Here is an 11,823-nt window from a genome sequence, read left to right as displayed (position 1 = left end):
CCTTTCCCACTCCCTTCCCCCCCCTTTTCCCACCCCAACCCTTTCCAAGGACATTTTTTTCCCCTCTGGAATCAAGGAAACTCAGTCCCAGAGACGTGAGAGCAGCAGAGCGAGGAGGAAAAAAACCCCACAACCCCCACCATAAAATGGGTGCAAAGTCATAAAAACTCAGGACGCGTCTTTGATGCCCCTAGAAACGTTTCGGAGCAAGAAAAATCCCGAAGCTTTGGTCTGTTTTTGTAGTAAATCCCGTACAAGTCACACGGGGGGGAGAAAACCACCTTTGAGAGGAGTTCTAGGTAAAAATCCGCTGTGAATTTCTTTCACTTTTCTTTTTTTCCCCGGAGTTTATGGCTTCGGATCAATCCCAAAGGCAGCTGGCCCGGCTGCCGAGCCCGTCTGAAGTTTATACTGGGATTTATACTGGGGTTTATACTGGGATCTCTCTGGTGCTTTGCTAAAACCCCGAGGCAGCGATTCCAGCGCTCCCACCGAGTTAACGCTCCTCCTGGTGGAGAAAACCCCTCACCCTTCATCCAACCCTGTGTTTCTCCTGCTTTCATTCCCCCAGGGAAGCATTTTTCCTCGGGAAACACGAAGCACTCGGGCTGCCGAGCCCGTCTGAAGTTTATACTGGGATTTATACTGGGGTTTATACTGGGGTTTATACTGGGGTTTATACTGGGGTTTATACTGGGGTTTATACTGGGGTTTATACTGGGGTTTATACTGGGGTTTATACTGGGGTTTATACTGGGGTTTATACTGGGATCTCTCTGGTGCTTTGCTAAAACCCCGAGGCAGCGATTCCAGCGCTCCCACCGAGTTAACGCTCCTCCTGGTGGAGAAAACCCCTCACCCTTCATCCAACCCTGTGTTTCTCCTGCTTTCATTCCCCCAGGGAAGCATTTTTCCTCGGGAAACACGAAGCACTTTGCTCCTGTCTCCCATAACTCCCAGTTTTGGGAACACTAACTTTCTGTGTCCAGCCCAGTGGCTGCTCTGGGTGATTTTCTTCACCCCTGTTGTTTTATTTGGGGGGTTTTTCAGCTCCTCAACACCCCCCCCCATCCACAATCCAGGAGCTCTGGCTGCTCTGATCACCCCCCAAAGATCTGCCTGAGGGTGAACTGAAGCACCCAGAGTTGGCAGCTCTTTGGGAAAATCCTACTTGGAGGTCAAAGTGTTAATTTTCCAGAGAATGGACCTGAGAAATTCCTGGGATTCACCTTAATAGAGGTGGTTTTTTTTTGGAAGAGGAAAAATTCTCTGCTTGGCTACTGGGAATGTTTCAAGATGGAAATGGGGCTGGAAGTTGGAGCTGAGGTCCCTTCTGACTCTTGTCTGGGTGAAAACCTGGAAGCAGAGTTGGGGGACACCAACCCCCCCCTCCCTCCCAGCCCAGAGGTGCTGGGGCTGCTGCTCCCAGTCTGGACCATCTCACCCCTTTGGTGAGGTTTGGGGGTTCTGTGATGAGCACCCAAGAGCAAGGAGTAAGTTTTGAAGGGCTTAATGGCAGGAGGAGCAGCCACCTCCCCAAACCCTGGGATGACCATTTCCTGAATGATCACTGGGGAAGCAGTTGGGAAATCTCTTCATGCAGCATTTTTTTAGGGCAAAAATCTAAGCACTGCTACCAGCTGTGTTTTCACAGCTCTGAAGAACTGAAACATCAAACCTTGGACACCCAACAAGGACCAGAGGATCCTTCAGGCTCTGCTGGTCTTGGCTCCATCTTCTCCTGCAGAAATGGGTCAGTGGGGCTGGAAAATGAGGCTGAGGGCAGGAAGCTCTGCTAAGGAGAGGAACTGGAGAAAAAGAGAGGGGAAGCTCTGACTGCAAACACTTCCTTGGGCAACCAGAGATTCCTCCTGGGGCTGGTGCAGGACCCAGAGCCAGGGTGGAGAACCTGCAGAAGAGCACATCAAGTAGGATCTGAGGGTTCACTGTGGTGGAGGCACCTCCGAAGGAAAAGCAGGACCAGGGCTGGGAATTTCTTCCCCCTGATGTGTTTGATCTCTTCTCCCCAGGGTAAAGGGGCAGGCAGCTCCTCCAGCCCCGTGGCTGCAGCTTCGGTACCACCCCTGGCCCAGGCCAGACACCCACCCATCAGCAAGGGGGAGATCTTCAAGCTTCCAGGCAGGCTGAGTGAGTAGATGTTGAGCAAATCAACACTGCTTCAAAAAAAAAAAGGAGCTCCCACAGGGTGGGACATGGAGGGTAAAGTTGATTCCTTGCCCATTCCCTGCTGGCTAGATGAGATGGACAAGGTGGATCAGGGTTCATCATCTCTTTGGGGTGTTAACACAGAGTTTGGTGATGGAGAAGAGCAGTGTCCCCACCCTGTCCCTCAGCAGGGGTGAGGGTAGAGACTGAGTTGTTTCAGAGGCTGCCCCTGGTTTCAGGAATCCAGCCCTCCCTGTGGAGCAAGGATGACGTGATGCACTGGCTGAGGTGGGCAGAGGCAGAGTATTCCCTGCGGGAAACCGACGGCAGCAGGTTCCAGATGAATGGCAAAGCCCTTTGCATCCTCACCAAGGAGGACTTCAGGCACAGAGCTCCCAGCTCAGGTCAGACCCAGGCTGAGGGTCTTTCTTGAGGACCCTCCAAGTGCAGCACAAGCTGTGCTCTGCTGCCAGGGGCTGCAGGGGTCCCAGCAGCTTCAGCTCTGCCCAGTTGGGTGCTGGAGACAAGGACAACCCCTTCTTTAGTCCATCTGGACTGCAAACACTTTGGGATGGGGGGTAACCTCTGGAGCAGGGAAATCTGAGCACCAGCATCAGCTGCCAGGGCCTCTACCACACCCAAAACCATCTGAGCAGACTTTCCTTCCCCACAGGTGATGTGTTATACGAAATACTCCATTACATTAAGACTCAGAGAAGAGCCCTGGTGTGCAGCCCTTTGCTCAGCTCACCCTTCAGGGAAGCAAGGACCACTGAGGAAGGTATGGTAGAACAGGGCAGCTGTCCTTCAAGCAGAGCCTGCCCTCAGCTGTCTAGGGCTTGAAGCTCAGCCACCTGAACCCACCCCACAGTACCTGAGCAAGGCAAGCAGGACAGTCCTGGAGGTGGCAGCCAGGTCCAGCAAAGTCCAGGTCATCAAGGAAGCTTGTGGTGATGCAGCAGGTCGGGTCAGAATCAGGACTAAGGATCAGAAGGTGGATCCATGGTGGGTCTAGGTGGATCTATAGGCAAGGCTATGGCTGCACTAGAGAGTGTATCTGCACGTTAAGGGCTGGTTTGGGGGGGTCAACAGCCAGGCAGAGGCACAGCCCTGGCTGAAGACTAGTCCTGCAGCACAGCTGGTGAGGGCTGAGGAGCCAGGGCTGAGCTTAAATAGACCTCCTGGGCCAAGGGTGGGGTGAGAAGAGACTCCAAGTGAAGCTCATCAGGGCCATTGAGGTTTATTAGTGCTCCTGGGGGTCTGGGTAGGAGTTGGGTTGAGGAAGGGTTGGTACTTGTGGTTGGCTTGGCACTGAGGTGGATCTGGGAGGGCTTTCCTGAGCTCCTCTGCTGGCTCAGCTGTGGGGTGATGAATGTGCCCCCAAGGGTGTACAAAGGAGTGTCTGTGCTTTGGGGCACTCTCCTGTTCCAGCTTCTCCTCTGTATCTGACCCTCACTCTACCTGTCATCTCCTCTGACCCCCCTGGACCTTCTGCTGCTCCCACCTCAGGGAAATCCTGGTTCCCCAGCATCTGCCTCCTCTGGCTGGGCTGGTGACCACCCTGGGCTGTCCCTCCCCCTTGTATCAGGACTTTGGAAGATCTCCTGGGACCTGCCATCATGCACCAAAGAGGTTGTTTTTGCTTTGCAGGGACAGGCTGTGGTTTCCAGGCTGCCCCAGGTGCTGGTTCCTCCTGCCTGGGTTGTGCAGGACAACCTGTGTCCCACAGCCACGTGGGGCCACTGAACCTCTCCCACCACAGCTCAGAGGACAGCTGCCAGCCAGGGGCCATCTGCTCGTTCCCTACAGCCCTGTCAGCTCCAGTGGCTGGAAAAATTGCAGGTAAATATGAATTTATAGCCTGGTTCCTTGGGGAAACTTCTGCTTCGACCCATCTGTCCCCCCCTCTGTGTTCCACACATCAGTGTGTGCTTCCCTGCCTCAGTTTCCCCACCTGAAAAACTGAAGTTCCTCCTGGAGTTTTGAGATCTGGCAGTTAAAATGCTGTGCATGAGCTCTGGGCTCATCTTATATTAATTATCATCACCACCTCATGCAACACTGATGCTGACCAACCCTCCTGGAGCAGGGCTGGGAGCTCTGTGACTATTTGGAATAATCACAGCATCATGGAATGGTTTGGGTTGGAAGGGACCTTCAAGATCATCCAGTGCCAACCCCCTGTGGGCAGGGACACCTCCCACCAGCCCAGGCTGCTCCAAGCCCCATCCAACCTGCCCTTCAACACTGCCAGGGATGGGGCAGCCACAGCTTCCCTGGGCAACCTGGGCCAGGCTCTCATCACCCTCACAGCAAAGAATTCCCTCCTCATCTCCAACCTCAGCCTCCCTCTTCCAGTTTTCATCCATCCCCTTCATCCCACCCCTCCCTGCCCTTGTCCCAAGTCCCTCCCCAGCTTTCCTGGAGCCCCTTCAGGCACTGGAAGCTGCTCTAAGGTCTCCCTGGAGCCTTCTCTTCTCCCACAACAAGAGGTGGATTCCCCCACACTGGACACTTTTAAGACTCAGCTTGACAGGCTGCTGAGCCACCTCACTGAAAAGATATAATTACCATAAAGGTTGGACCAGATGATTCTTGAGGTCCTTTGCAACCTGGCATTCCCTGATCCTGTTTCTCCTCCCCTGCCCAGACTGCAGGTTGCTGTGGGACTACGTGTACCAGCTCCTCTCCGACAGCCGCTACGAGTCCTACATCAAGTGGGAAGACAAGGAAGCCAAAGTCTTCAGGGTCGTCAACCCCAGTGGACTTGCCCAGCTCTGGGGGAACCACAAGGTAAATGCAGCTGAGAACAAATCAGTCATTCCATGGAGAACCACCTCCAGTGTCCCACGCGTGGTCCTGCTGCAGACACACCCAAACTTGGTGCTTGAATTTCTTCACCCCTCTCCATCCAGTTTTTCCTTTTCTCCTTCCAGAACAGGATGAACATGACCTATGAGAAGATGTCCCGGGCTCTCAGACATTACTACAAACTCAACATTATCAAAAAGGAGCCAGGGCAGAAGCTGTTGTTCAGGTGAGATCATAGAATCCTAGAACCATTCAGGTTAGAAAAGCTCCTTGGGATCACTGAGTCCAACCATCACCCCTAGTCCCTACAAAGTTCTCCTGTAAACCACATCCACCAACACCACATCCACCAACACCACATCCACATGACCCTTCAACACATCCAGGTGAAGCAGATCAGAGAGAGGAGCTGCCTGGGACTGTGCAGATGGGACAGGGGAAGGTGGGGTGGGCTCCAGATCTTGGCAGCTGCTTCATCCAGATCCAGAACCCTGGTGGGTTTGTGTCGTGCAAGCTGGGACATCTGGGCTCCAGGTCCTCCAATGCCCTTTTCAGGGCTCTGGGCCAGTAGCTTGTCCCAGGGCCAGCATCCAGCTGCTCTCCTGTGTGGGGAGCATCTGCTGATGGTGGAAATGTCCCTGAGCCCACCCAGGCTGGATAGGTCCCTCCTGTGGGACACCAGCTCTGAAGTTCATCTCCAGACAGGAGAAGGGGTGGAGTTAACGCAGGAGCCTCCTGTTTTCAATGCTGGCTGCTTCCTGGGAACTAGTTTGGGCTTCAAATGTCCTGAGCTTTGTCACCCTGGGTGCAAAAGAAGAGCTGGGGTCCTCAGCAAAGCCCAGGGATGGTTGATGCCCTCTGGTGAGCTCCAGAGCTCAGCTGACAAGGATGAGGGCTCCAGCTTGGGTTGAGGACAGGACTGGACATGCACTTAAAGCCACTAAAAAAAATGAATTGCAGGTTTTTGAAGACTCCTGGGAAGTCCATCCAGGAGAAATCCAGCCAACTGGAGCAGCTGGAGAACGAGGAGCATGAGGATTTCAAAGATGACCCACTGGAAGTTTCACCGTAGGGAATGTTGAAGGTGGCATTTGTGGTGCTTGGCAGACAGACCCGTGCTCTGCTGGGAAGTGCTGGTGTCTCCTCCATCTCCTGGATAGGAGGCCACTGAGCTGGTCCTGGATCTCCAAACCTGCCCTGGATCAAAGCTGTGACACCTCTGGGGCTTTGTTAGTAAAACACACCCAGAAACTGTCCCCCCAGCCCTGGAAATGCAGGTGAACTTGGGGACTGGTCTTCTGCTCACTTCTGCCCTCTGGGAGGGAATGGGAAGTTCTTGCTCCAGAAGGTTCTTGTTCTTTAAGGTTCAAACCTTCTAGTACAGAGGACTGGAGCACCCAAGCTGGGTCCAGTATCTCCCCAAGGGCTTTTCTTCTGGACTTGAGTCACTCCCCTGGTGGGAGGACAGACCCAGACTGCAGGTGTGAGGGACACTGTGGTCTCTGTGTCTCCCAAGGCCTTGCTCCTGGGATGAAGGGTGGGAGTGTTCTGGAATACCTGCCTGGATCAGGCCTGGCTGGAGCTCCAGGCTGCTCAGATGCCCTAACCCAGGTCTCCTATTAACTCTTCTCACTCCATGTGATGCTTTTTGTCAGTAGATGCCTAAAGAAGGTGAAAAGAAGCCCAGCCAGTGGTGACCATGACCACACTCCTTGTCAGACACCTGCTTCATTTGCTTCGAGTCCCAAGCAGGAATTCCTGGAAGATTCCAGGGAGGAACAATGTCTGTGTGTGTGGTTTTTAAATCCAAACATATTCACTTAGATTTCTCACTGAGGAAATAAAATCCTGGGCCTGTGCATGGTTGGAAATCCCACTCCTTGCTGGCTGAAGGTCTGAAACTGGGAAATCCAAACCTTCCTTGTTTCAAACCAGCTCCTGTGGGCACCTGGATCTTCTCCCCAAGCTCAGCAGCCTCCAGAGCAGAGCACAACAGCCTGAGGTGTTCAGCAATGGGTGAACATGATGCAAAACCATGAGGGTCTGTAGCTACATGGACAGGCACAGATGCAGGTCATGGAGCAATGTCATGTTTCATGGTTGATAGGAAAAGTTGAGTTTCTTCCAACCTTGGCTTTGCACCACTACCAAAATTATCCTATTGCCTCATATCTGTGCTCTGAACCCTTGTCCAAGCTGCCATCTCAGACCTGCATCACCACCACCACCACTCTTGGGGCAGAAATGCTGTGAGTGGGTCTGGGGGCTCAGTCTTGTGAACAGCTTTGGCAAGGGTTGGTGCCTGAGGTTGCCACCAAAACTGGTTGCTCCCAACCTGCAGCTACAGTCCCTGTCACTGTAACTGGTGTTGCTTCTCCAGAACTACTGTATGTCTATTCACTGGAGAGCCTGGAGATGCTGGGGGGTTGAAGCCAGCAAGAGATGGTGGTGGGACACATGGTGGTTGGCAAAATGTCAGCAGCACAACATTGCTGGAAGGGCTGGCTGAGAAGTTTCACTGCCAGAAGAATCAGCTGGTTGGCAAAAACCAAGTGCTTGACAAGTCAAGTGATGGAGGAGAAGGGAAGGAGAAGCTCCAGTGGGGTAGGGAAGCATAATGTCACAGCCTTTGGGAGGTCCTAGGTAGGAAGGGAGGCCAAAAGCTCTGCTAGGAGAGGGGCTGGAGGTTCTTCAGCACCCAGCCAAGATGTACCCTGGAGATGGACCTTACCAGGCAGGTGCAGTGAAGCACCCAGAACTCATCCTTTCCTCCACAAAGGGTGTTTATTCTCCAAGAGAAGACTAAAGCCAGACCTTATCTTGGGGTGAAATCCAACAGAGTCAGCATAAATCCTGCCCAGCCCTGAGGAACAGCTTGGGTGGGAAAGCAGATCTCATTCCCTGGAGTCTGCCCCATCCTGGCCCTGCCTCTTTCTTGGGATACACACCCATGGGTGCATTTTTCCCAACAAGCCATCCTCCCACTTTCTTCTTGTGGAAAAAGCCCTGATGGCTCCTGAGCATCCCACCCCAACGCTGGCTGGTTGGGTTTGTGGGAGCAGGTGGCTGTTGGTGACCTTGGTACTCAAAGGGACCGTGCCAGGTGCCCTCTCTTCACCTGGTTTTTCCTTCCATGACTCAGGATCCTGTTGGACTGGGCCGGGGATTTCCTCTCCTGCCTGGGAAGCTGCCCAAACCACCCAGCCCTCCTGGGACCAGCTCGTGCCGCCGCTCCCGGGGGATGAAAAAAAATCAAGGGGGACTTAAGGATGGGTTGGAATGACCAGCTCTTTCCACCCTCTCAGGAAACCCTCGTGTCCTTCCGAGAGTGATGGGGCTTTTTTCCCTGCCCTAAGCAGAGGCAGGAGGGATCTCAAGCTGCTGTTTTCCTGGAACAAGGACCCGGCCCTTTGGGTAAACAGCCGAGGAGCCGCCACCTGCGCCGGGTGTTTGGGGTGGGTGGAGGGACAGGAACCAGGGACTTTTGTCACGACTGAAGTCCAGGGGTGGTGGCAGGTGTCCCAGACGAGGCTTCCCCAGTGTTTGAAGGGTGCTGGGCATCCTGGAGGCCAGTAGCCCGTGCCTCAGCAGCCCCCGGGCTGGTGGGATTTGAGGCCCAACAATCACCTGCTGAGGGAAGCAGCTGAAAATCAGTCCTGGGGCTGGAGGAAAAGGATCACAGAATCACATGGAATCCCAGACTGGTTTGGATTGGAAGGGACCTGAAAGATCATCTGATTCTAACCCCCCTGCATGGGCAGGGACACCTCCCACCAGCCCAGGCTGCTCCAAGCCCCATCCAACCTGCCCTTCAACACTGCCAGGGATGGGGCAGCCACAGCTTCCCTGGGCAACCTGGGCCAGGCTCTCACCACCCTCACACCAAAGAATTCCCTCCTCATCTCCAACCTCAATCTCCCCTCTTCCAGCTTAAAGCCATCACTTCTTGTTCTAACACTACGTGCCCTTGTATTGATACCCCAAATTAAGATCAGCCTTGGGGGCTGGTGCCCCCACCCTCTTGGGTCAGGGTCCCACACAGCCAAGCTGGCAGGTTTCCAGCAAGGCCACACGTTGGCTGTGCTGTCTGTCCCAACTAGAGCTGGTACCAGGAGCAGTGGTTGCCCTCATCACCCCTGTTCTGGTTCTCCCATTAGTCTTGAGCATGTCCCAAATCACAGAAGGGACCTGGAATAAGGTCAGGGTCCAGAATCACAATTCAAGTCAAGATTTTTCCTGGAGTCACTTTAGGTACCCCATCTTCAGGCTGTGTCCAGAAATGGTTGCTACAAAGAGGAAAAGCCAGCAAGAAGCCACAAGTCAACAGAATCACAGAATCCTTCTATTTGGAAAAGGCCTGTAAGATCATCGAGTCCAACCATTAATCCAAACCACTAAATCATGAGAAGTCCTCCATGAGCACCAATGGACTCAGCCTTGGATGATCTCCAGTAGCCAGATCTCCAAACTGGACGTGGCCAAATTGTGCCCCATGGCCAGAGCAGATGTGCCTTATTTTTTTAATGTCTCCTGCACAGAAAAAAACCCAACAAAACAACAACAGCAAAACTGACTGTGAAACTTCTGCTCACCCCCTGGAATCAACCTGCTCACGGAAGGCTGTGGTCACGAGCTCCTGATGGATGGTTTAATTATTTATCAGAAGCAGCTGAGGATGCTGAAAAACAAAGCCAGGTGCTTCCTAATCAATGCTGGACTCTGATTCACCAACGTAGGCTCTGGAAAAGCAGAGGGAAATGGGTTGGGTCTCTCCCAGTTCTAGGAAATTATGGCACAGAAAGTTTGATAGAAACCGAAAGGAAACGATCCCCTTGCAATTCAACAATTGCAAGTTGAACATTATAGGGATTGAGCATTATAGGGAAAATAACCCTTTGTATCCAGGAGGGACCCGGGCAGCATTTCACCCTGAAAACCAGAGAAACTGCAGCACTGGGAACCTCGCCGAGGGGTTTTCCAGAGATGGCAAATTCATCTGGCACCAGCTCCGTCCCCATCCCCGCCAGGTGCAGTGCGAACTGCCACCATCAGATGGCAAAGTAGCGATGAGGATGGTGGGCAGGACCTGCGGGGGTGGAAGGGGGTGCCTGTGGGCCCTCGTTGATCTGAGGAAGTTAGGACTTCTCCTTAAAAAGCCACCCAGAGCAGCCCATGTTCAGCATCGCACCCGAAAGCGACAACGCGCCGGAACAACAAACCGGAGCCACGATGCAAACCCAAGGGAACAAACCTAGAGCCAATGCCAAGCAGCTGGGCTGGGGGTGTCAAAGGGCAGCTCTTATCCCAGGTGACATGTGTGTTTTTTCTTATGCTGCTTGGTCATTTGTCATAAGGAAGTTGTTTTCTCCTCCGGCGAAACTCACGCACGCACGTTTTTCCGCCCCGAGGGAGGAGATAGCGGGGATGGCAGGAGGAAGTGTTGGCTGCTCTCCTACCTGAGTGGCTGCTAAAAATAGGTCTTAACTCAGCCCAGGGTATAAAAATGGGAACTTCCAGGAGAGCCCGACAACCCTTAGTGCCCGTGGCCGAGGAACTTGTCTTATGTCCAGCAGGGCAGACATGGAAAGGTAAATAGCAAAGGAATGAATAAAGGATTGTGAGGTTGATGTGGTGGGATCAGTCAGGGTGGGATGGGGGGAGGTGGTTTGGGTGGGATGAAATCCAGTTGGATGATTTGGTGTTGTGTGGTTCTGGTGTTGGTGTGGCTGAAGGAAACTTGCCTTCTTGATCCACAGAATGGCCAAGGTGAGGTGGGTGGGTGTTGCTGGTGTGTTGGGATGATGCTTGGAGAGCCTGAGCAGAGGTTGGTGCCCTGCTCCAGGGTGGGTTGTGTCATGGGATCATGGAATGGTTTGGGTTTGGGTTGGAAGGGACCTTAAAGACCACCTAGATCCAACCCTTCTGCATGGGCAGGGACACCTCTCACCAGACCAGGTTGCTCCAAGCCCCATCCAACCTGCCCTTGAATACCTCCAGGGATGGGGCTTCCCTGGGCAACCTGTTCCAGTGCACAGCCCAACGTGCTGGATTTTGGCCTTGGCTTCCCCTCTGCTGCTCAGTGGTGGGGAAGGTCTGGTCCAGGTCTGGTTCTCTAAAGGGAGAAATAGGTTCCTGAAGTCAAGTCAGCATGAGGAACAGATGTGACAGATGTGGTTTTTCCATAGCAGCATCTTCTTGCAGCCCCAGGCTGGCAAGAGCTCACAGAGAGGCTTCCTCATTGCAAGGTGCTCAGCCAATACTGACAGTGACTGAAGATATTTCCAAGAGGCCACCTTGCCCTCGGCTTCTCCAAGGACTGGAAGCACCCAGCCTTGCTGAGAAATGGGTTTTGGGTTCTTCTTGACAGCCAATATTTTAAGGGGAGATACTAAATAATCCAGGTTATGTGATTGATGGGGGACGGGCACAGTGCTCCCAGCGTTTAGTTTTTCATCCTAACATGGGACCACGTTACCACAGGACCATGGTAGCAGGATGATATCATCCTCTGGATGATAGCCAGGCCCTCCCCTGGAGAAGTGTCCAGCTCCTCTTCCTCCTCCCTGCAGTTTCACTTCCTTTATCACTGGTGTCTATTGCCCTTCGTAAAACCCCGCGTGTGCAGCCCGGGTAAAGAGCACTCAGATAACAACTAGAAATGGGGTTGCTCATTTACTGAGCACATGAACAGACACCCAAACCACCCTTGGGTGCTAAAACGGGGCTGATTTCCATCATGCCCAACCTGATAATGCAGTGGGAAGCAAAGCTCAAGTAGACAATGTTGTTTCTCCCTGCAGTAACGTGAGGGCTCTGCCTGTGGAGAAGCTCCAGTGGGATGTGGGG

At 53.3% G+C, this 11,823-nt stretch overlaps 1 protein-coding gene across 1 annotated transcript in view; it reads left to right on the top strand.

The window, feature by feature from the left end:
* Nucleotides 1-6,049, top strand: part of ETV7 (ets variant 7) — a 22,837-nt gene extending 16,788 nt beyond the window's left edge. The window contains 8 exon segments of the mRNA XM_010001394.1: nt 2,031-2,148; nt 2,406-2,570; nt 2,840-2,947; nt 3,755-3,801; nt 3,804-4,008; nt 4,817-4,959; nt 5,103-5,203; nt 5,938-6,049. Of these exon segments, the coding sequence (XP_009999696.1) occupies nt 2,031-2,148; nt 2,406-2,570; nt 2,840-2,947; nt 3,755-3,801; nt 3,804-4,008; nt 4,817-4,959; nt 5,103-5,203; nt 5,938-6,049 (999 nt within the window).
* The last annotated feature ends 5,774 nt before the right edge of the window (nt 6,050-11,823 follow it).

This window comes from Chaetura pelagica, unplaced genomic scaffold (assembly GCF_000747805.2).
Source record: "Chaetura pelagica isolate M959 unplaced genomic scaffold, ChaPel_1.0 scaffold507, whole genome shotgun sequence".
NCBI classification, from domain to species: domain Eukaryota; kingdom Metazoa; phylum Chordata; class Aves; order Apodiformes; family Apodidae; genus Chaetura; species Chaetura pelagica.
This window is presented reverse-complemented; position numbering and strand designations above follow the sequence as displayed.